The sequence below is a fragment of the Epinephelus moara genome, chromosome 13 (assembly GCF_006386435.1).
Source record: "Epinephelus moara isolate mb chromosome 13, YSFRI_EMoa_1.0, whole genome shotgun sequence".
Taxonomy (NCBI): domain Eukaryota; kingdom Metazoa; phylum Chordata; class Actinopteri; order Perciformes; family Serranidae; genus Epinephelus; species Epinephelus moara.
Window position 1 is genome coordinate 22217300 of NC_065518.1, and position 23960 is coordinate 22241259.

The following is a 23960-nucleotide window of genomic DNA, read 5'->3' on the forward strand; positions in this document are numbered from 1 at the left end:
ACAACAGGAGAAGTTTTAGAGACACTCTCTATGTTGCAATCAAAAAATATTGTGCACAGAAATATGAACAGGCTGTGTGACGCTTCAAACGCTGACATTTCCAGGCTGACATATAAAGAGATCATTGCTCCATGTTGAAGCGCCGGTGGATCAAGCTGGGGAGGACCTCTTCTCTCTGGAATAATTTATACAAGTGTCTGTCAGTGCTGGTGGAGTGGGCTGGTAGGAGTGGCTGAGGCGCTGGCACTCTGCTTTGCATGAATCGTGGACTCCCAAGTTAGTGGCTGCAGCTTAGATATTTCCTGTCAGCCTCACACAGCCGAGGCGAGGGCGGAGGAGACGAGGAGAGGGATGGCAGAGAACAGCTCCGAGACAAGCAGCTCCCTTCACCGGAGATGTTTGGCCCATTCTCCGGCGGAGAGAAACATTTCAGCCGGTGTCGGGGCATCGAAATGGATCCGGCTAAACGTCGGCGGGACGTATTTTTTAACAACGAGACAGACGCTGTGTCGGGATCCCAAATCATTTCTGTACAGACTGAGCCAAGCTGACCCCGAGCTCGACTCCGACAAGGTAAATGCTAAGCTAGTCAGCTAGTTAGCGCTGTAGTTGGGAGCGCAGTTGGTTAACTCCATTTTATTTTCCACCACATTCGTTTATATTTGCTTACTATATTGTTTCACAATTAGGCTGGCTCCTAACTGCGTGTACCAACTTGCCTAAACATGTCCCCAGCATTTTAAAAATCAGCGTTTATTCATACTTGGTGCTAACTCGAATTTTTGTGGCTAGCTAGCATTAGCACGCTAAGCTAGCTAGATTCCGACAGTCACCACATGACATACGATCTCGCTGCTAGCTTGTGTGTGTAGCTGGCTCGATACGCGTCTTTAATAAGAGAAGTTGTCAAGTCCTGTCATTATATTAATGTGCTGGTTGTAACATCAGTAACATGTGGTTTTAACTGTTATTTCATAGCTTTTCCAGTGGAAAAAAAATCAAGTCGCTACAGTAGTTGGAAACTTTGCCCATCTGAGGCCGTTGCATTGCGTTGCACTCCTCTAGGTGTGTGGTGTCAAATGTCAAATAGTGACAGCAACCTTATTCTTCTCCAGTATTGACAAAAACTACTGTTACATACTCTACGTTAGACCTCGCTGCAGATAGTGTAACCCGATATTGTGTGTGACTATACATACTGTAGTATTCGATCTAAACTTGAGGTGGGTTATTTCACTGAGCTTTAACAGACAAACAGAAAATTGCATCATTTCGTTGTAACTTTAAATGGGTTGTTGCATGATATAACTCCAAACAAATGTCAATTTTATACGCTGTTGTTATTGATGCACTGCCTATCTATAGTTCTTTTCTGGCCCATCTAGTGATTGTAATGTCTACAAGCCTTAGTGCTATAATTAACTCATCAAATGATGCACATATATGAGACTTTATTGCTCGATCAATTTGTGTTTTTTCCCCTCCCTCTCTTGAGGTTAGTCTGTTACTTGGCTCTGTTTGCTCTGCAGTAATCAGCCTCTGTGCTGGTGGTGAGGCTGCCCTAATGAGCACATAAGTCATTGCCAAGTGGGGTGAGGTGCTGCTGACAACTTGAGAGCTCGGGATGAAGTCACTCATCTGCCTGAATGGCCTCAATGCTCCAGAAGCAGGCTTCTCTCTGTTTGTCCATCTGCCAGTTTTAACAGCAGTGTGTGTGTGTGTGTGTGTGTGTGTGTGTGTGTGTGTGTGTGTGTGTGTGCTTTAAGGCCCCCGGCACTGTCAAACACAATGTATTACTGTCTGTATACATAGTGTAACATGCTCAGCTTTTGTTCACTTTACTGCCCCATTATTCATTGTTTTCACCCACTTGCACATTTTAATCTTAACCCCTGCCCTTCTTTATGATAAGCCCAGACCGTGGCTCATCTCGTATTTTCATGCAAATATCTTAATCTCTGAATAATCAGATTGCTTTTTTGTCAGTTTATCCTCCCATGAGCAACGGATCAGTCCATTTCAATCCCTTGTCTTAAGTGTGTATCAGACTCTCAAGCCATTACCGTACCTCTCTCCTGCAGGCTGTCTCATTTAAGATAGCTTCCAGTAAAGGATGCGTCATTATTAGATATTATTTCACTTGCTTCTGTGTCTCAAACTATATACATTTACATGATTTTATCTTATCTGCAGCGGAGCCAAGAAGGCCTTTTTTTCTTGCATCACACAACCCTGCATGTGAAAAGGAAGCACAGCAGAGTAACAGATCAGTGAAGAGCTCTGTGTTTTGGGCGAATGCAGTATTGTGTTTCCCAGCCAAGGAAATGAGTGGTTCAGTTCTCAGTCACGCAGGCTGACGTGCTTCAGCAGGACTCTTGAGGAGAACTGCATTATTCATGTTGTTGACTGGAGCCTGTTTTGCACATTGGGGTAGATGAGGGAGAAAGTGGAGGAAGTGCTGTCACATGCACGGCCATAACAGCAGATACTCTTGTATTTATAAGAAGACTATTTTTTCATTTCTCCTAGAATTGACACGCTCCTGAATGCTGTCATGTTAGAGAGATGGAGTTATTGTTTGGTTTGTGAGACTTGTGACTAATTGAAAGCTGATGAGCAGGTATTGCTATCAAAATTTGTCCAATCAACAAGCTGAGAGTTGCACATCATTGGGCATCCATCGCTTTGGTAGACTCCTGCTCTCAAACTACTCAGCTCAGGACCACTCAAGTAGAGACCCAGCTTTCCAGCTCTTGAGAGCTGCATCAATTTTTCAAGCGCCCCATCACAAAGATTCTTGTTCCTTCAACATCTTATTCTTTTCATATTTATATCCATTTGCTGCCCGAAGAAGTTCTCTCCACGGCATGTGTGAGAAAAATATGGCCGCATTTAATGCCGTATTCAGCTTGTATGTCATGCCTGAGCACACTGTGGGAGGCAACGTAAATATTTAACGGTGATATCTCGGTCTCCTCCTGCTCTCTCTTCTTGCAGTAAGTGCTCAACAGGACACTGCAGAGTACCATTGGCAAAAAAGGTGCGTCTCAAGGCCGGTCCTATTGGCTTTATCAGACTAAAACAACTTTATTCACAAAAGCCTGTCACCTACAATTGATCACAGCCATGTGTTACTGTAAATTAAATTGTTGTCATTTGGAATTTTAGTTTCACCGAAGTCAGTCATCAGTGAGACCAATTGTATCACTTCAAGCCTCTTTTTCTATTTCAGTACACATTTCTCGTTCTGCCAGGAGAAAGCTCCAGGTTGCAGTGATTTCCTGGCTTGCCAGCTAAGCCGTGGAGCTACTTAACTGCCTCTCATCATGACAGCAAAGCTTTTAGGGGACTTTTAAAATGAGCTGTTCATTTACTGCCTGCAGCACCGCCGCGCCGTCATAAATTGTTCTGCTAAACGTACTGATGGTGTTGCCTTGCAGAGATGAAAATGGTCGAAAGGCGAGAAGTTCTCCCAGTGTTGGTAAACAGTTAAAGTCGCATTCAAATGTACAGCATTAAACGTCTTGAAATATGAGATAGCTCCACGTAATAAAGCCTTGATGTGATGTGTGTATTATTTAAAAGATGAAGGCCTATTTGACTATGCCATTACTGCTTGTACTCCAGAGGGACTCCTGGCTCCTGCTCCACAAGGATCAGACTTCCACTTGGCTAAGTAGCTACAGTCACGTGACTCAGACGATCTACTGCAACATCTTTAAACTGTGTTTCTGCAGTGGGCTTGTACTCAGGCACAACTGCAGTGAAGGCAGAGCAGCATTTAATAATGCTTTCATTCTTTTTATTCCTCGCCTGAGCAAATGACTTAACGTGATAGTGTTAATTGTTTTTTTATCTCCTGCTTTTTGTCTTTGATAATTACTGGTAACCATCTGGTGTATTATTTGAAAGTTCGTAAGAAATTTAGCAGTAAATATACCCACACCTGTCTGGCTTGAATTGGTATTCTGCTGTGTACACTACACCCATTGTTGCACTTAGAAGCAAACATGCAGCGACTTGTAAATTTTGTTGAATTGAGGATTGACTTTCAGTGTTAATGTTTCCATAGAAAGCCGTATTGGACATCAAATGCTCGAAGGGTGGGTCACCATGGTATTTCCTGTGGGAGGATATGTATTGTGAGTAGGAGAAGAATGATAAAGTTAATACTCTACACTTCCCTCTGCTGTGAAGCCCACCCTTCTAATTAGCGTTTGTTTACCTCAATTTTAAGCTATCTTCACTTTAAATCCAGTCATGGATAGCCCTGCTTTGACTCGACTCTTGTTGCAGTATATCCGGAAGGCTTTGCAGCTTCAATATTTTTGCAAGGCCAAACCACAAAACACCAAGTGTCATGCCTTACTGTCACTGAACTGCCCTCTTTCTGGTGGTTATTGTGGGCGGTGTTGACACTTGTCAATGTATTTTTAATATCATCTGTTTTCTCTGGTTTAAGTGGTTGGCGCATGTAGGTTTAGCATTTTTATTTCAGTAATAAACCTCTACAAGGTATGAATGGAAATTAAGGGTCTGTCAAGATAGTTTGTTGTTGCTTTTCACTTAAACCTTAATATTCATAGATTGTGTGATTGGTTCATCATCACAACACAGAGATCAGGTGAACTTTCTCAGACTGAGCTTCAATCTTCGTAATTCAATAAAGTTCTGCCTAATTTGTTCTCTTTTCCTGTCTGTCTACTAGGGGTGGGGGAAACAATGGATTCTTAGATTCATCGCGATGTGGACATGGATGATTTGGCACCAGTTCACAAATGTCAATAATTGATGATTTGAATGTTTATTAATAACATGATGTGCAGCACTTGGACAGTCTTCATCTCTGCACACGCTAGAGTTAACTTGTAATCTATTGTCACAAAAGGCAGCGATTGCTAGCTTGTTTTAACTTAATATGTAAATAATTGAATTTGCGGGACAAACATCAAGTGCATTGTGAAAGACTTTCACAATTGTGAAAACTTTTACGCCACCACTTAGAGCCTAAGGTTACCAGAGCGGAGCAGCGACAGCAGTAACGTAAACTACCGAGATCAGCTGATGCAATACATAACATGCTGCAATATTAACTAATTTAAAACACCTCCGTGAAGAAGAAAATGACTCTCTGCTCAGTCCGTTTCACCTCAAATACAGAGACGCTACTGGAGATGCTAAAGCAACACTGCATGCCAAACCCCCCTTATTTTGTTACTGTGATACAGGCAGGAAACTTAAGATGCCTTGTTATGAATTAATTCATTAATTAATGTAGTTAACTTTGAAAAAAAGGCTGCAAACCATTTATTTTTCAACAGTATGTGAATTGCAGACTATTTCCAGTGACACATTACAGTTTGCAAACACTGGACACTATGCCGGCACATTAAGTTACCATGAGCACCTACAGGTGTTATTTTATTATGGGTCACACTACAAATACAGAATGCTTTGTTTTTAAAGTAGCAAGCAGTCACAGTGACAAAAAAAATCTAGAAATCAAAAATTATTTTTTATCATCACATCGTAGCCCTCTGAAAAGTAATCGAATCGTGAAGTGCCCGGAGATTCCCACCCATACCGTCTACAGTACATCCCAACAGCCCTCCTCCTGTTCCCTCAGTGTTCCCACCCCTCTGCTTGTTGCCCAGTGCTCCCCAGCCGGGGCCCCCAGAGACACAGCCTTTTGTTTTTAATTAAAGACACTGTCCCCTTTGTGTACACGGGCCCACATATCACAGCCCCCATAATCATCTCTCTCTGAACTGGGTCACTGTCACCCAAGTCCCCCACAGATGCATGTGCACCCAGAGGACCGGCAACAGGCTTGTCAGCGCATTACGCCAGGAAGCAGAAGGTTTACAGAAGAGTAGAGTACACAAGGCTTTGAGTGATGAGTGGGAGTGCTTTGAGGTAGTATACAATAGTTTATTTGTACAGAGCGGTCAGCCTTTTTCATAGCAGACGTTTTGACTCGTCACAGCAGGATGAGCACAGGTGTTGCTAATAACATTAATGACAGCTCTGTTATTCAGGTGTCCCAGTGTGACAGTGAGCCAGTGTGCACAATGCCAGGAACCCCGACACCGAAGCATCAACATGGATTTCGGCTGTAATTAATTTTGTTTACAACTTTGCTTTTAACTACTGTGACATGTAAAAGTGTCTTTAACAAGGACCATTATACATTGTCTTCATAGTGTTATACAGGCTCAAATCATCTTAATAGATTCAGGTTTTATTGATCCAGACAAGTAAAACTTGCTCCAAAAAACAAGCTGTTGGTGTTGCTGGATGTTATTGGATAGCTGATAGTGTAGAGCCAGAAGGGGATTGAGACTGAAGGAGCCATAACCATTTGACTTGAATTATTTTTTCCCCAGCAGCAGTTTGTCATTTGCGGGTTGGATAATTGATCTGTTGAGCCGTTCAGAGCTGATCAGATCAGAGAGGAGCAGCTGCTGCAAGTGAAAGCAAACTTTTAGACCCAGCAGAATGAATGGTAAAGTTTTACTTTGAATGCACCTGACGTTCTGCTACTTCGTCTCTGCCCCCAGTGCACTCTCTTCTCCAACAGTGTGGTGCTATAAAGAATTGTACTATATATATCCATTGGTGCTCCAAATGAATGGTCCAAAAATAGGAAAGCTATTTGTAGCAGCAGATGTTTTAATCATGGCGGGCCGCCACAGCTAAATGAAGGTGTGGGGAAACCCTACCCTTATGCAAAGTTCACCATTTTTTATCAGAAATGAAAAGACAAGTACAGGTGATGCTCATCAGACAAACATGTCAGTTAAATCCATAATATGAACAAGCCTCGTTTGCCCTCAGGTTCATTTTAAGCAAAATGATAAGCAGTGGATACCGGTGGCCGTGTGGTAGAAATAGAATCATTTTGTGCTTGGCAGCTTTTGCTATGCAGTGAAGAAGAAGTAGAGGCCAAGAGTAGGAGCTGAACCTTTTATGTTAAAATAAGCTATTATGTTCAGTGTGGTTTGAATGTGGTGAGCTGTGCAGCCCTGTCTGTTTCCTCCACGCAGGGCCCACCTGTGCTTGTGCTTAAACTTTAGTGACTATGAAAATGTAAGGAACCGACACAGGGCAATAAGACCAGAATAGAGCTCCGCTGGGCTCCAGTGGGATATTTTTGCATTGGAAAAGAGGTCAGCCAACCAGGAGGGTTCAGATTCATTACAAAAGAAAGTGCACTGGGACCTTTTCTCATTATTGGAAAGATTAATGGGTTTTGAGTTGAATCCATCTCTGGGCCCGTGAAGACGAGGTAACTATGAATGTGCACATGTTCTTCACTGTGGACTTGACTGTTGCCTGCAGTGCTGCTAATTTGCCAAGATTGCTCCTAAAGGCATATTGCTCAACTGATGCAAAGTCAAACATCCTGTAGCATATGAGGATTAGCACATTATTTGCTTAAGGCCTGTCCTCCGTGCTGAGTGTTTTACCAAATGTCAAGTGCGTTTGACTCAGTAAATGTCATGTCGTATTAGACAAGTTTTAGTATTAAACTAGCGCTGGCTGCAGTAGTTAGACAGCTGTTCAAACAGACTCATATTATGTGTTAGGCCAACTATGTAACAGACCAGACTGAGCTAATTGTCGGTTGTAAGCCAAGGTGCTTTCTCCTGGTCCCCTTGGTGGATTCAGCCTGCTGTTCCAAATCTTTTTATGTTCCGCTCTAATTGTTTTAGCTTCCTCTTCTGCCACGAGACAAAGCCTAATCACAGTACTTACAGAAATAGGGGAATACCCAGTGGTTGTGAAGGAATCGGGATCAAACCCAAGGCCTATGGGAATAGTGGAGTGATATCCCAAAGCTGTCATACGTGTGTGTGTCTCTGTGTGCGCATGTTCTCTCAACCCCAGCAGAGATTATCAGCACAGGAGCTGACCTCATAATTCTCATCCCTTGAGCTTTACTCACTGATGCACAGTGTAGGCTTTTCCCCCACAGATTATGATTCGATTACAATACACGCCCGCTCATTGATGGTCTCTGTTTAAAGGAACACTGGCATTTGGGAAAATAAAAGATTCAGTTGAGACGATTTGAAATCACTTTCATCTCTGTGTGTACACTGCAATCCCTGTACTGGATGCGTAAGATTAAAATTGCTATCGGTGGTTCTTTAAGGCTATGTTCACACTGCAAGCCTTCATGCTCAATTTGGATTGATAGCTCAGATTTGATTTATTTTGTGTCTGTTCACTTTATTTTTCAAATGTGGTCAGTATCAGATTCCAGTTTCAACTGACCCGTATGCACAAAAGAACAATAACAAGCCATCAAATGTGTGATTTTTTTTTTTTTTTATCATGGCTTTTTGTGGAACAATGATTGCTACTTCTGTACGGAGGTGTGTGTGGATGCAGAGTCAGAGCCATGAGTGGTGGGATCGTGACATGTTTGGCTTTATTGAAACAGATTTCATCAAAAATCAGGATGCCAAGGGCTGTTTTTAACGACATCTCTGTCCGCACCTCTCCACAAGACTCTCACAGCAAGACACTCAGTTCAGAATTGTGATGAATAATGTTCTAGATTGATGTAAAACTCACATGAATTCAGGGCTCAGTCCGCAAGTCCACAGGGTGGACATTTGGATCCAGCCAAAATATCAGATTTGGGCCGCTTTTGCTGTCTGAATGTAGCCTAAGTGTAGGATTGAGCAGAAACAAACACAGTTCCTAAATGTTGGACTGATTCTTCAAATTGAGAACTCTGTGAATACAGTCAGATTAAAACAGTATACTAATCTCAACCTCCTCCTTTTCTGCTTTTCAGGATGAAACTGGTGCCTATCTCATAGACAGAGACCCCACATACTTTGGGCCAGTGCTTAACTACTTGAGGCATGGCAAACTGGTGCTCAACAGGGACTTGGCAGAGGAAGGTAAGTCCCTGGAATATGTAATGAAACGTTTTCCAAATCTAAATACAGTTGTCTGTAGCACAAGAAACAAAATGGTAACAAAGTTCAATATTTGTTGTGGATGGATCACGTGTATTCACCCTCTGTATAAAACTTTCTTTTTCACCGTTGTAGGTGTGCTAGAAGAGGCCGAATTCTACAACATCACATCATTAATAAAACTCATCAAGGATAAGATCAGGGAACGCGACTGTAAAACATCACAGGTACACAAAGTTCTCTTTAAATAGATTTCTCCATAAATGTGACACTCCTGTTCCATTCATTTTGTGTTATCTCTCCCTTTCTATCCCATTTCTCTCATGTGCTCGTCCTCCTCCCAGGTTCCAGTGAAGCATGTGTACCGGGTGCTGCAGTGCCAGGAGGAGGAGCTGACACAGATGGTGTCTACCATGTCTGACGGCTGGAAGTTTGAACAGGTAAACCTCTTCCCGCAGGGTCACGGCAGCAATTCTCCTTTCATGTGCTTCACCCACCTCGCTATGCTCACATTGACCCAGAAAGACCAATCCTCAATATTGGAAATGGCTACAAAGCCAAACAGCAAATCACATCTTTCTCAATGTCCGCATACATGATCCGGGCATCCCTTCTGTGCTCTCATTGGTTGTTGCAGCTTGTCAGTATAGGTTACGGGCGGGCCCACCAGTCAGAGTTTCTGCTGATTGTGTCAAGGGAGGTGAAGGGAGAGGAGTCTGCTTTGCCAAACAACAGCGGAGAGGTGTGTCTAACAAATTTCTGTCCACGGGCTGGTCACTGCATGGTCCCCATGTTGTCCATACACACCCCGTTGGCCATTGTTGTCCCAAGTAGACACATAGCTGTTGGTCTTTTCTTTTTCTTTTTTTCTTTTTTTTTTGGTTGATTCTTTTCAGTGTTCATTTGTACTGCTTGCTCACCAGTGAGGCTAAGAGAACATGACACTTTTTTTTCTTGTCTGTGATTTTGTTTTATTATGCTATTTTTTATTCATAATGCATTCACAGTTTATAAGCCTGTCAACAGCTTTCTGTGTTCTGCTTTGATATAGCCACTTGGCTGTTTCTGGGGGTTGTGCTGTAACATAGTGCTGGTTGCTTAGAGGTGAAATGTTGTTTTGTGTTCCCAGCAGGTACTCTACCTTGTAAGTTAAATAGATTCACCTCTCACATCTCACCTGTGGTGCTGTTTATCAGTCTAGATTGTTTTGGTGTGAGTTGCTGAGTGTTGGAGATACCGTCTGTAGAGGTGTCTGCCTTCTCTTGAAAATAACGGAACTAGATGGCAGCTTGTGGTGCTCAAAGCACCTTAAAAAATTTTTTGAAAGACTCAAAGTTTTGGCTTTTTGAACACCATAAGTCATCTAGTTACGCTATATATGAGAGAAGGCAGTGCTGCGCATGTCATCCCACAACCTGTGGACCCACAGTGGGTTGGACGGTTTGGGTAGGCTTGTTTGAAAATATTGCATTTTTTTCAGGTGGACGGGTCATTAAATGACAAAGCAGTGTTCTGAGTAAGTTATTAACAACTTACAGAAACACTGCAATAGTCCACCTTCCACCTTCTCTCTCTCTCTCTCTCTCTCGTCATAACGTTTGGTAAAAATATTTCCCTCTGAGAATATTTAGGTCTTACACTGTCCCTGGACAGCAAGCAAGTAAGCGTCTCTCTATCAACACTGAATCCGTTAAATATGCACTTCTCTTGTGTCATGTAAGCAAACAGCTGTACCTATCAGCTGTGCACTCATGTAATAAAAACACACAAGATTTCAGCTGTGCGCTCGAGATCATACTGAAGAGGAAACCACTTAATAGATGGATGAGTACTTGCTGTCTTCCTGTGTTTGTATTTTTGAACAGAGGAAACACATTTTATATTGTGATATTTACAGTAAATGACATACAATATAGACAACAGCAAGTAAGTTGTTACTAGCAACGGTCATTACCAGAAACTTTCAGCTAAGGTTTTTGGGTTGGCTTCAAGTAATTGATAAATGCTTGTGTTTGTGGGTCGAGTGCGACAGATTTGCTCTTAACAGGTTGGGTTGATGCAGGTTTTGAAAAGCCCTGACCCACGCATCACGAGAAGGCAGCCGCATCTATGGCTGATATTTCCAACACTCAGCAACTCGCATCAAATAATCTAGATTAATAGATAGCACTACAGTTACGGGGAAAATACGTATTTTTGATTTTGGGGTGAACTGTCCCTTTAAGAATGAACAGTCCCAAGTTTACATGAGAGTTTGTGTTCAGCTGGAGCTGCCAAAAAGCTAATATTTCTAATGTGAAACCACACGTTTGGGTGTTGGTGTGTGTATTATGTGTGAATGAATCTCTCTGAGACGAGGGATCACTGGATCTCCCATTAGATCTGAAACCTCTCTAATCTCCTTACACAGGTCAGATGGGGAAACTCCTAGAAACACTCTGTATGCAAAGCCTAAAGCTTGGTCGTTAGCCCAGGAGAGTCTTTTGGGTAGATGAGCTTTAATGACCTACTGCTGTCTTTAAGACTCCATAATATAGACAATTTGTTGAAGTGTATTTCACCCAGAAAGTTAGGATTTGGTGGGTGTTGAGTCTTTAGCGGCAGGACAAGTGGAATCCATGGTAGTTAGCTGAGATAATTTGGTCTTTTTTGCTGCTTTGATGCCTAATGTGAGAGAGATTGCTTAACAACAACAAGTCTCCGGCAGCAGTGGCTAATGAGGCGATGCGTGTCTGAACATGCACACCTGGGTACAGACGGCATACATGTAGCCTGCAGTGTACACACACTTAACATTCAGCAGTAAAAGCAGTTATTCAGGAACAGGGATTGCTCTGTTTTCTCTCATGTTTTTCAAGGTGTGCATGAGGTTTGTTTATCTAAAGATCTCACCAGACTCGTCCCTTTACTTATCCTCTTGTGTCGTTTTATGTCTTGTATTCAAACTGACATGACTTGGAACAGGAAAATTACAAAGTGCCATGCTTATTGTATTAAAGATACTATGTGTGGGATTTTCTCATACCAGTTCTTTTACTGACTGACACATTCAGTGCTCAAAGGTAAAAGCTGCTTGCTGTTACAATCAGCAGCTTCACTGATGTTTTGACTTGGTTGAATTTGGGTTATGCACTCTGTTCCCTGTCAATGCTTGTGGTAGATTGGTAAGACATGCACCTAAAGCAAGAGTTGTAAGGAATGCTATTTAAGTCAGTATTAAATTAAAAAAATATGCCAATGAATGAATAAATAAATAAGCCACTAAATATATAAATACATGTAAATGCACATATAAAAAATAATCATTTTAATTAAATAGATAAATAGGTTTTTTTTTTAATGTAAATTATATTTTCCAAGGGGTATTTTTTTTCTGGATTTTCAGGCTTTATTTAACAACCATATTTATTTATTTCATAGGCATAAATGAGGCATTAAATATATAAATAAATTTCAATATATAAATTAATACATTTAGTTTGATAAATAAATATTTTTTATTTATTTCTGGGGACTTTTATTTCATAATTCCACATTTATTTATTAAAGAGAACTTTTCTTAAAAATATATTTAATGCCTCATTTATTTATTTAATAGCCATCTTTTTTTTTAAGAGGCATATTGATTTATTTTTTTATTTGATAATGACTTATAATAGCATTCCATAGGAGTTGACAAACTTAATGAAAATCATAGAAAGCAGACTGTAGAATGCAGCTCATAGTATCTAGTACTGATAGTATTGATCTTGAAAGTATACTATGCAGGATTGTCGGATAATGGTTGAAAAGGCACTCAACAGCAAAAGTCAAAGTATAGCCAGCCCTGGATTCACTGTTGATGTGCGTTTCGGCACGCTTTATTTGCGTTTTTTCTGCGCTCTGTCGCTTGAATGCCTGCTGCTCACAGCCTGGCACCTGGTTGGTACCTTTGTATGAAGCTCCTACCTCACCTGAGCACTGTGCAGGTACACGCCCAATAATGTCCCGAATACAGAAAATGAGAAGAAAATAGGAAAATCTAGGCAGAGAGCAGAGGAATAACTTCTGTACGAGTCTGTACATTTGTTTAAAGGAAAATCCTGCATAGTATACCTTTTAATATACATTGCTTTTAAGGCACTGGAGAAAATCCTGCACACGTTGTCTTTGTCAAGGTATTACCAACATTCAAATCTTACTTAAAACACTGACCTGGTGTTTCAGGTACTTTGTCATTTCCTCCTTTATTTGCTTTGTTGAAGATACTGTAGTTTAAAACACTTGATGGCATTAATTTGTTACCAAATATTAACTTGAAACAAGCCTGGTCCTATCAAGTCAAATCCACCGCTCCCCATTGATTTTTCTTCAACCAGCATGTTTGCTTCCTGTGGTCGAGCCCCTGCACTTTTCAGTAACTCTCTGCTGGTTGTATTTTTCTGTCTTTGGCGTATTTGTGCAATTTCTTTTATTAATGATTGCCTTATTTTTGTGGACCAACAATTATTTTATTTCTGTGTAATTACCTTGGTGACTCTGTTTTCTGTTTGCCCTGTGATATTCATGAATGTTTTATTTTGGATTGCAGGTCCTGATAACACTGTTTGCGTTGCATTTTATAAATGTATTGGATTAAAACTCACATTTCTGTGTACCTTTTAAGTCTGTAATTCTATCTCTTCTTGAAGTGGGTTGGTCTAGTGGTCTCAGCGTGTAATCAACCATGTAATAGTGCTAACAGGACATTCTGGATTTTAAATCTCAGTGTGGACCTTTATGTGTCGTCCTCACTGTATCACATATTATATTTTTTATTAAATATAGGCAAATATGGGAGATAATTAATTCGAAAACAAACCTGAAAGTCATGGTTACACAGACCATACTTAGTCTGTATGATTAGAGCTATGTCTAATCAGTGACATTTGTCCTGTTTTGTCCAAAATAATATATAGAGCCTTAAATTTGAGTTGCATGAACCCTGTAGACCCTCCGTGTGCTCCGTGAATGGTTGTCAACCTCTTTTACGTTACTTTAACGTCTCCCTACCACTGTTTTCCCACCGTTAGTAGCCCAGTTTTTGCCTGTACTTCAGCAGTCTAACACTAATTCTCCCTCTGTGCTCTGCTCTCGTGTCTCTAGCTGGTCAGCATAGGCTCCTCTTACAACTACGGAAACGAAGACCAAGCCGAGTTCCTGTGTGTAGTCTCCAAGGAGCTGCACAATCAATCATACGGGACAAACAGTGAGCCCAGTGAGAAGGCCAAGGTAAGTGTGTGAGTGTGTGTGTGTGCGGAGAGGCCGGTTGAAAATCCATTCGCAGCAAACATCTGTGAATGATGGCTTGTGCTGGATGTTTTAAATGCATCGCATTTATGAACATGCCACCAGGGGACTGAGAGCACCCCTAGTTTATTGATGAGAAAGCTCTGTGAAGGAGAACGTTGTGAATATTCAGTCCCTCAGTTGTAAAAACACCCTGCCTCTATAACCACATGTGAGCAGAGAAAAAGAAGAAGATAAAAAAGTATAAACTAAAGCAAAGCAGACATTAATTTGGACATTTTAATAACTGAACACGGCTCTCCTTTTTAGATTTAAGCATGAACTTTCATGTTGCTACAAGACCACACAGATTTGTGTTGATTTAGATTTGACCTGAAATTAAAAACTCTAAAAAGTATCATCTGTGCTCGGGGCATTAAGGGAGCGCAGGTCTGCAGATTAGTGGTGCTATTGGCAAGGTCTGTCATTTTCTCTTCGGGAGCAAAGTAGGAGGCACGCCCTGAGGAATTCAAACTCCATCAGCGTGTCCCCACGGGGCCCCCGCTCCTTAACGGCAACTACACATGAAGCAGCACACCGTTAAATTTGTATTCATGCTGCTGTTTATTCAGATAGGAAGACTAGACACCACCAGTGCATCTTTCAAGTGAATGTAGAGAGAGTAGAGACTTTGTTGTGATTGTTTCCAGGGGCACTATATCCAATCTGGGTCCTTGAGTGTAATACATTTCAGGATGTGCTATGCAAGGAATTGAGTTTAAAATTATATTTTCATTTTGTAGTAAGCATATTTTATTTATTTGGAATCAGTTCCGGCAAATGTATTCACTTCCAACTTGTCAAATACCGACACTTGGTCAAACTATGATGCTCTAGGTCCCCCTCCAGTGTCAGTTTTGGATGCTCAGGGACGGCGTGTCAATTTACGCTTAGAACATGTACTGATTAACATTAACTTCCATTTTCAAGTTCATGCAGTCTCTTTTCAAAATAAGCTCAGAGCTTAGGTTGAAAAAACAGTTTTAGGTTTACTGCCTCAGGTTTAAATAACTCTATCAACTTCTGGTCTCACACGCGACACAAACAGTGGGCTCCTGGGTAAAAGTCAGGGGTTTGTTTGACCCATCCACTTTGACTCCCACCCACCTTTCTTTATACTATGGCAGTTGTTCAGAGTGTCAAAAAATGCCTCCACCCAGTGCATCTCATACCGCCGCTAAAGGGTGCCTCGGTGTGTCGGTATCTGACGTTGAATGCCACTGACCAAGAGTTGGTATTTGAGGAGTTGGGAGTCAGACCGTTTGGTTTTAAAGGTGCCCTTGGAAAACATCTGTTCTTGTTTTCTTGTGTTTTGCAGCTCTTTTGAGTTTTGCTTAAATGTAGCTGTTTATGTTAATCCCCTCTGAACATTAACCCGCTTTATTTTTAATGTGAAAGCTGACACAGCGTTCACATTCTTGTTCTCCTTTCCAACATTTCACACCTCCATTCATTTCCTTTATTTTACGACATGCCTTTCTTGTCTTCTTCTGTGCTGTCTGCATGCTGCATGATGCTCAGAGCGAGGACGAAGAGACGGATTATGAAATGAATGACTCTGATTAGGGTTGAGCACTTATGACTCACTGGTGAGCGCTCAACTGCTCGTAGTCCCGCCACCGCACCTCCCTGGTTTGTCCCTCGCTTCTTTCCCCATGCCACCTTGATGCAGTTTACGCTACTGAAAACACCTGTCAAGACATCTTGATCTGATTATTTACTTAAACTGGAGCAAAGTGACTGAACCCAGGTTGAAAATCAGCTTTGGCCTTCAGAGTCGACAAGCCAAAGCTTGATCAAAAGCCAGATGGTGCCTGCTGGGACTGGTTGAATACATCTTTGCAGGTGAAACTCTATTTGGAACCAGATGGGAAGAGCTCCATTTGTTTCTGTAGTGTAAACCAGACCCTTGTAATTATTATCATGCTCACAGCCTTGGTTAATGGAGGGCATGCTGAATCATCAGCTGCTGCAGTTTGACTCATTGTCCCTAATTCAATGACATTTAAAGTGAGGGGAGGGTTACTACGCTCCCATTGTCCATTTCATTGTCAAAAGGAGTAGTGGTTGTAGTGATGCTTGGACAGCAGCACTGGTGTGTTTTCATAGTCAGATTATTGATACATCTGTCTGTCTTACTGCAGTTGTTATTACTACAAAGTGGCCTAATGAGGAACTGAGGTTAATCTTTAATTAGTGTATCGTGATGCATTTTTATACTGATTGGATTGTTCCAGTTAAAGGTAGGGCTCTCAAACACATAATCACATGCTTAATCAAAATTGTCTGAAATGATTAATTTATCATCATGAATTAGATTTTAGTCCAGGTTTTTCAGTACAGAAGAATCATTAAAAGGTCAATTAAATTTATTGCTACTGCAGTTAATGTGAGGGATTTACCGACTGAAATTCTGGGCCACTACCAATGTTTAAAATGACAATTTGGCTGTCATTTATTTTGTTTTTGTTGTTGTTTATTCCCTCCTTTGTGCCAGGGAAACAGGGAAATCTGCAATTTAAACAAATAACAGAATTGTGAATATTAAAAAAAAGAACTAAGAGAAACTAAACTAAATTTTACACGATTACATTTGAACGCATCATGACGTTGACATAATTTACTAATACTGAGTTTTACTGAATAGAGCTTGAATGCATCATAATGTAACATAATACAACCTCTGTGAGCTGTTAGTCCCTAACAGCTAACATTAGCTAACGCTCCACTCGCTGTTTTCAACACCGATTTGTTGTTTACAGTGTAGCATCACGAGTTTACTTCTTCCTTTCATCCAGAAGGCATCCTGGGTTAGATCTCCGTTCATCCTACACATGTTTGCTAATGTCCCAGGGAAGACGGGACACTGTTAAGGCTCATTTATACTCCCTTTATGTGTGAAAATAAATTTGTTTCGAACATTGTAAACAGCACTGCCCTCCTACATCCGTGCGTCTTTTATGATGGCATAGATACAGCCTATAGATGGCACTAGAAGGCAGAGTCAAACATTTCACACAACAACAAACGAGGTGACGTGGAGGAGGTCGTACTATATTACCTTTAAATGGAGGCAGAGTTTTAGACCATGTTGGTCTGTAAGGCTATTACATACATCCCAACATGTGGACGGAGATTTCTTTTCCCTATATTACCACTTTATTCTGTTCAGCCATTATTTAAATTTCTTCGTCATCTTCGTAAGCTTTTAGAAAACATGCACAAATACAGACAAAATAAACCCATTGAGCATAAATGATCCCTTAGTCCCTGAGCCTTCATCTCTTCTGCCGTTCAGAATCATTCAGGGTGCTGAGGTTAGCTTCAGCAGCATGTCTTTCCAGTACCAAGGTTGATCCCAGCTGACAAGCTTCTCTGTTTTGAGCTCACCCATAATTGGCTTCACAACCCAGCACTGCATAGTCTTTAGCACAACGCTTCATTTTCCTCACTTGTTCAAGCATTTCCCTTTTCTCTACCTCCTTTCAGTGTGTTTGATTGAGCCAGCACGTAGAGTAAATGTATGAGTGCTCCTGGCTGGGAAAGTATGCACTGTCACAGGAATAAAGAATAAAAAATACCTGATGAAGTGAATTTAAACACGGAAATACAGGGGAATCTACAGAGTCTGATACTAAATGGGTACATTTACATGCACATTAATATTTCACTGTGACTCTGAAAGTGATAGTGGTCGTGTAAACAGCACATTCCTTTTGGATATACTGAATTAGATCTTATTCTGAATGTAGCTTGTTCCGATTAAGATGTTGGATATGCCGGTATTAATCTGGTTTTAGGAGCATTCTTTGGGCATGTGTACAGCACATTCGGAATATGCTTGCAGTTTGCGACACATGGCATCTTGCCTGTTTATAGCCAGCTCTGTGCGTTGTCATGGATCTTTTGTCCACAAACCAGCTCGCCAACAGTTTGCAGGGCTGTAGGGTAGAGATGCATGCCCAAAAGAGAACCCACATTTCTGGTTGGAAGGAGAAACACACCTACCTTAGAAAATATGAAAAAGTTGGATCTCAACAGGCTTTTGATATGAGCGAATATGTCAACACCAACTTTTTTTTTTAGAAAGATTGTTTATGCAGAAAGTGTTTTAGCAGCTGGAGGCGCCTTTTTGTAATTGTTTTTAATGAGAATTAAGCTAAAATAAAAAGATGCAACAAGCGTTTTTTTCAGTAGTGGCATTCAACTTTTTTTTAAAAAATGCCACTAGTGAAAAAAAACGCTTGCTGTGCCTTTTATTGTTGCCCAGCAACTATAGGCTCAACTCAAATAGTTTTTTGGGCACAAGGAAACGGAAATCTGTGTGGGCACATGAGACCCTAGAAAAGAGGGTGGATAATGGAGAGTACCACCAGTTGGTCCAGGAGCTTTGCCTCCATGATGGCCATGGCAGTTTGACAACCAGCTGTCTATCATCCGGCCTTATAGCTCTTGGGTATCCACTAGCTACCACCGGTTTCTCCTCCATTGTTTACCAACTGTAAACTTGTTGTCGTGACTACCACAGAAGACCTGCCTCTCAAATCATCCGATTGGACATGAGAAAAAAAGTGCTGAAAAACAAGATCATTTGGGGTGTTTTTCTGCTTTGAGTTGCAGTTTTTTCAACTTGAGGAGTTCAGAGCGCTCCATCAAAAACGCCAGGCACCTAGAGCGCAGAAACATTAGGTGTATCGCAATGCAAAAACCGCAAGCAAAAAGCTTAATTCCCATTTTAAAAAAAAAAAAAAAAAAAAAAAAGGCGCCTAAAGCTGCTAAAACACTTTTTGTGTGATCGGGACCTAAGGAATGAAAGAGGGAGACTGCGTTCGCATGGTTGAGTCTGCCCCCCGAAACCTGTGAAAAATCCTTCTCTGACACAACTACTCAAGCAGGTCCAGCTGTTCCACTTGTCCATGTTTTGACACGATAAACAACGTGTTAGGGTACATGAAACAGAGTATGCACAGCTGCATGTAAACACTAGTATTACTGGAGTACTAGTTTTCTGTAGAAATGTAAACAGCTCAGTAAGAATGTTGTCTTTTTGAATAAGGGCAAAAACCAGAATATTTTGTGCATGTAAATGTAATCACTTTTAGAGCATGTGGTACTATGTGTTTCTGTTAACTCTGTCTTTTTGTTTTTTGTTGGTCTCTGCAGATCCTTCAGGAAAGGGGTTCCCGGATGTGAAGAGGACTCAGTATTATGAGATCCAGGTGTTATGATGCTAACATATCATCTTTTGTGGAAGAACGTTTGGCACAATGGAGATTTAAAGTGGGGGGGTGTGCATTTATTTTGTGTTTTCCCTCCATTTTCGTTTTTATTTCTTGATGTAAATAAGTCTGTTTACTGACAATTTGTGCCTGTACGTTTAAACTGGACCTTTTTTTTTTATTATGAATTAGCGGCAAGTTTTTTTTTTCTAATTGAGACTAAGGAATTGCAATCTACAAATGTTTTATGCTATAAAATATGGCCATCATCATATAAGGCCAATGATTCACTCAGGGTCATCTATTGAGTTAATTCTTATATCCTCCAACTCAAGGGTCTGGTAAGGGATCAATCAGTATGGTCTTTATAACTACAAAGTATCAATCTCAAAATCATTGTTTAGTGATGTTAAGAAGGGAATCGTGCATTTATTCAGCGCATTTTAAAGAGTTAGGTTATTAAATGTGAAATTACACCCCAGAAACGGAAATGATAAATTAGTTTTCCAAAGATTTCCTACAGTTACACTGAGATTTGTGATCATGAGGATCCCAGCGATATGACACACTGAGGCATTCGAAACATTAGTTTGGTTCAAAAATATTTTTCTGTATGTGTTTACTGTCAGAAAAGGAATGATCATATTCTCAGAGCAGCATGAAAACTGTATCAACAGAAACGTTTGGTAATGCAGGTAAAGGGGCGTTGGGTTATTTATCACTGGCAGAGCTTTTTACGGTAATGAGAAAGTGACCTGTAATGAACAGAAATATAAAAGTCACATTTTCACATAGACTGTAAGTTATATATGGCGATGGCTAATATGGCGACGACAGATGCTTCTTAATTGTTTTACACTGCTTGAGAAGTAAATGTATTGCTTGTGTAGCCGCTTGTGGAGTCATGCACTCATCTTGCGTCCATGGTAAAACGTACCCACAGATATGGCCAGTTTACGCTGTGGGATTAAATAATTTTCATGAAGTCTGCTTACTTAAATCTTAAGCATTGGATACATGCTAAGCCACCCATGTTCACTCAGAACGTGCTTCAAAGTAAGATTTTGCTGCTTCTGCAGATGTGGCCTTTTGGTCATGTAGACACGTCAAATTGCTCTTTTAAATGTTGTAAAGGAAATTTATATCAAGTTTAATTTGCCGGACATTGATCTTAACTCCTCATGTTCGTAAGTCTAAAGTTAACTGGCCAAAACAGTCAATGGTGTTTTAAAATGCGAGTTCTGTTTTACAGTGATTTATTTTTTAAACATCAGTGTCCCGTTTCCTGTCGGGAAAAACGTCCTCAAGACAATTGCGTCTTTTTTGGGTTTTGTTTTTTTCCCCACTGACTTCTGAGTAGGCTTGAGCGATATCTTTTTTTATACCCTGAAATTCCACTTTTGGGTGTATGGTGTATATGACGGCGTTAGTGAGCTGCGCTAGCTAATGTCCCCCCTCGACTAGGGAGTTTGCTACACTCTGCAAGCACTCTCAGCTTTTTCAGTCTAATAAATAATCATTATAAACTCACAAAATGTCAAGAAGGGTAATAGTCTTACACCTGTTTCCCTTATTAAACAGAGAAATACAACCACACCTTCTGAATTCAAGTTACTCTTGTATCAAACGAAGTCTAGCTTAATTGCCTTAACTCGTCGTAAAACACTCCATTCAAACTTGGCAGAAACAAAATATAACGTGTCATTCAGTTAGTCCACTTTTCCAACATACACCAACTATAGTTGGTTAAAATGAACCCCTAATTCACGGAGTTACACGACTGTCGCGGTTGTTACAGTCCTGTAACGATATCCCTACCACAGCTCAGCTGCCTCTTTCACCAGTAGAGACTGACCCCTGGTGGCGAATGATGTGCACTACATAAAATGAGCTAAACAGAAAGAGGAGCGTCTGTATTTTTTGACAGTATTGGAAATCACACTGTAAGGATTTCTAAACATCCTGGTATACCTTGATACCGCCCAAGCCTACTTCTGAGTTTTACTTAACTAGTTTATGTTTGAGGGAAGATCTTGTTTGTTTACGAGCTTTTTTTTTTCCTGAAGAGAAGTATTCGAGGTGTGGGAGGTTTTGTGGACTGGAACAGTTTGAAGGCAGTGGTGAAGGACTTTCTGATCATATCCAGAGGATTTTGTTTTGATGTAAATAATCCAAATTCAATATTAATATTTAACTCTTTAAAGAAAAAAGAAACTGCACGTTTTGTACACTGTATAGAAAACACAACTTGGAACGGAAGTTGTTTATACTGGATCTTTAAAAATGAGAAAACCTTGACAATGTTAACTTCTGTTTTGCATTGTTTGTACAGAGATTTCTGCGTTAGGTTTGAAACAGCTGATGCTGAACATGGTGTCTTTCACTGAGAACATGCCTGGAACATGTTTTGATAACCAATAACAAAGCTATACTTGGCTGGCTATGAAGTTGACTGTTACATTTAAAAAAAACAAAAACAAATGTATTTTTCCTGCATTGTGATAGATTCTTCTAAGCATTTTGAATTGTGTAGATTTCGTACACAGCATTACAAGCACTACAGTGGAAAAAACACACTGTGCACATTGCTTACAAGCCTGTAATGTTGTTAATGTAAATACTGCATTTTAGAACACTTTTTTTTATAGAAAGTTGTTTTCAGGTTTGATGTGTGGTTTTGATAGGTTAGATATTTCATTCACAAATAATCATTTAGTGTTGCCTTTTTTTCCCAATGACCAAAATCCAATGTCTTATGTGTATTGTACACATTGATCTTAGTGTCAGGGATGAGTAAACTTTTCTTAATGCTGGCACACTTTGTACATATAGACTTGTTAACGACACACAAACCTCCATTTACTCACATGTACACGTATACACTTGACTAAAACAATTTTTATATTGTCGGGGAAACAAGTATGGATGCATGTTTTTTGATATAGATATACACACATGTACACACGGACACACACAAGGGCTTTTAAAGTGCAAAATTTGACAAAGAGGTTCAATCAAAGTAGACTGGATTTCCTGCCAGAGCTAGGCTATGTTTACATTTGCTATAGTATTCTGAAGCCTTCCAATTATGTACTGTCTTGCACTCCCTCACACACGTTAACACAAGTCTGACTTGTGTGACTGCACCAATGGCAACTAGCACTCCCCACTCCACATGGACTGATATTCACACAGACGTGCTGACTGATTATACTCCATCCACTCCTGGCAGTCTGTGCTTGAGCGTTACAGACAATCTTGCTTTCCGCCCTTTGATGGCAGAGATACTCACTTTTAATAGGATGATACTCACCTGCGTTGGCTCAGAGCAAAGGTTTATTTGGGTCTTCTTTTGAGACTTCTTTCTGCAATGAGATTTAAAGTGTTTTTGTGTTTGGTTTGCTTGTAACTTCATTTGATATACTCTGATCCGAGGTGTTTAACCCCTCTACATTTAGCAGCTACATTACCTTTTAATGCCCTTCACAAACAGGTCATCTGGTTGAGCATTTGGCATTGATAATCATTTCATGTGATGGACAAACTTATCAAATCTGTAGCCTAATACTTATAAGTGCCCAGTTTGTTTTGCATTCAAGCCACAGATCACTGTAATGCATGGTTGAAGATGATCACACTTGTAATCAGAGGGAATGAATGTGTCATTTTTCCTCAATCTAGCAATTACATCGATGAATAAGGTTCTCATATCACTACATAGATCACTATTCTATATGATCTTATGCAATGTTTAAAATGTAAAAATTAAGTATGAGGTTAAGGGGATAGATCTATATGGTCTTGCATAAGGTAAACCCAATAAAAATGTTGTCATTGATGTTGTGTGTGTTTTTTCCAATGTATTTACAGTTTGGCTCTGACGGTGTGAACGGTTTATTTTGATTTAGAAGTTTTTATACACAATTTGGTTATAATATCAGACGTGTGCATCATCGCGTTAAGTCTCTTTACACCTGTAGATACAGCAGTAAATGGATACGTCTTGACGGCATTATCCTAATGTTTGATAAACAGCGACCTCTAGTGTCAGTCCTCAGAACACGTTGCTTTATAGCTTAGTTGCCTGGAAATATGCCTGTCTAAATGTCGACGGTTGTTTTTCTTTTTTGTTGTTTTTACACAGGTATATAAAACTGTTTTCGAAAATGTGTGTCTGAAGGCCAAAAATCTGTGTATATTTGATCCCAGCTCTTTATATAAGTGTACAAATTATGCGATATGATTTGTCAAACGCCAGTCGTTTGGGTTAACGGTCCTTAGTCTGGGCAAAGATGTTTTATAGGAGAAGATGGAAATCCGCGTGTGTTTGCTAGATTGTCTCATCGTTCCTGGGAATGTATAATATCTAAAATAGGAAAATATGTTTTCTTTCATATATGTTTAACGATCTAAATGAACAAATGGCATATAAAAGATGTTCCCGATAATAAACATACGCGTGTTTCGCATATATATAAAACCTTTGCTTGTTTTATTT

The 23960-nt window shown here is 40.3% G+C and overlaps 1 protein-coding gene across 2 annotated transcripts; it reads left to right on the forward strand.

Annotated features, from left to right (window-relative positions):
* The first annotated feature begins 197 nt into the window (after positions 1–197).
* kctd5b (potassium channel tetramerization domain containing 5b) lies at positions 198–23300 on the forward strand. Of its 2 annotated transcripts, XM_050060798.1 has the most exons (7): positions 198–573; positions 8810–8918; positions 9072–9163; positions 9281–9376; positions 9574–9678; positions 14061–14186; positions 19407–23300. In XM_050060798.1, exons 1-7 carry the CDS (start codon positions 352–354, stop codon positions 19434–19436), a joined length of 780 nt encoding a protein of 259 aa, XP_049916755.1. In that variant the 5' UTR covers positions 198–351; the 3' UTR covers positions 19437–23300. The 2 variants fall into 2 exon arrangements, with proteins under 2 accessions (XP_049916755.1, XP_049916756.1); XM_050060799.1 differs by lacking the exon at positions 9574–9678 and having other exon boundaries at positions 215–573.
* Positions 23301–23960: the final 660 nt, after the last annotated feature.

Bases quoted from the DNA above. Each gene is read 5' to 3' on its own strand.
- kctd5b (XM_050060798.1), top strand. From the start codon at position 352: ATGGCAGAGAACAGCTCCGAGACAAGCAGCTCCCTTCACCGGAGATGT. The intron at 574-8,809 runs GTAAATGCTAAG...TCTGCTTTTCAG, and splicing joins CCGAGCTCGACTCCGACAAG to GATGAAACTGGTGCCTATCT. The intron at 9,679-14,060 runs GTGTGTCTAACA...TCGTGTCTCTAG, and splicing joins TGCCAAACAACAGCGGAGAG to CTGGTCAGCATAGGCTCCTC.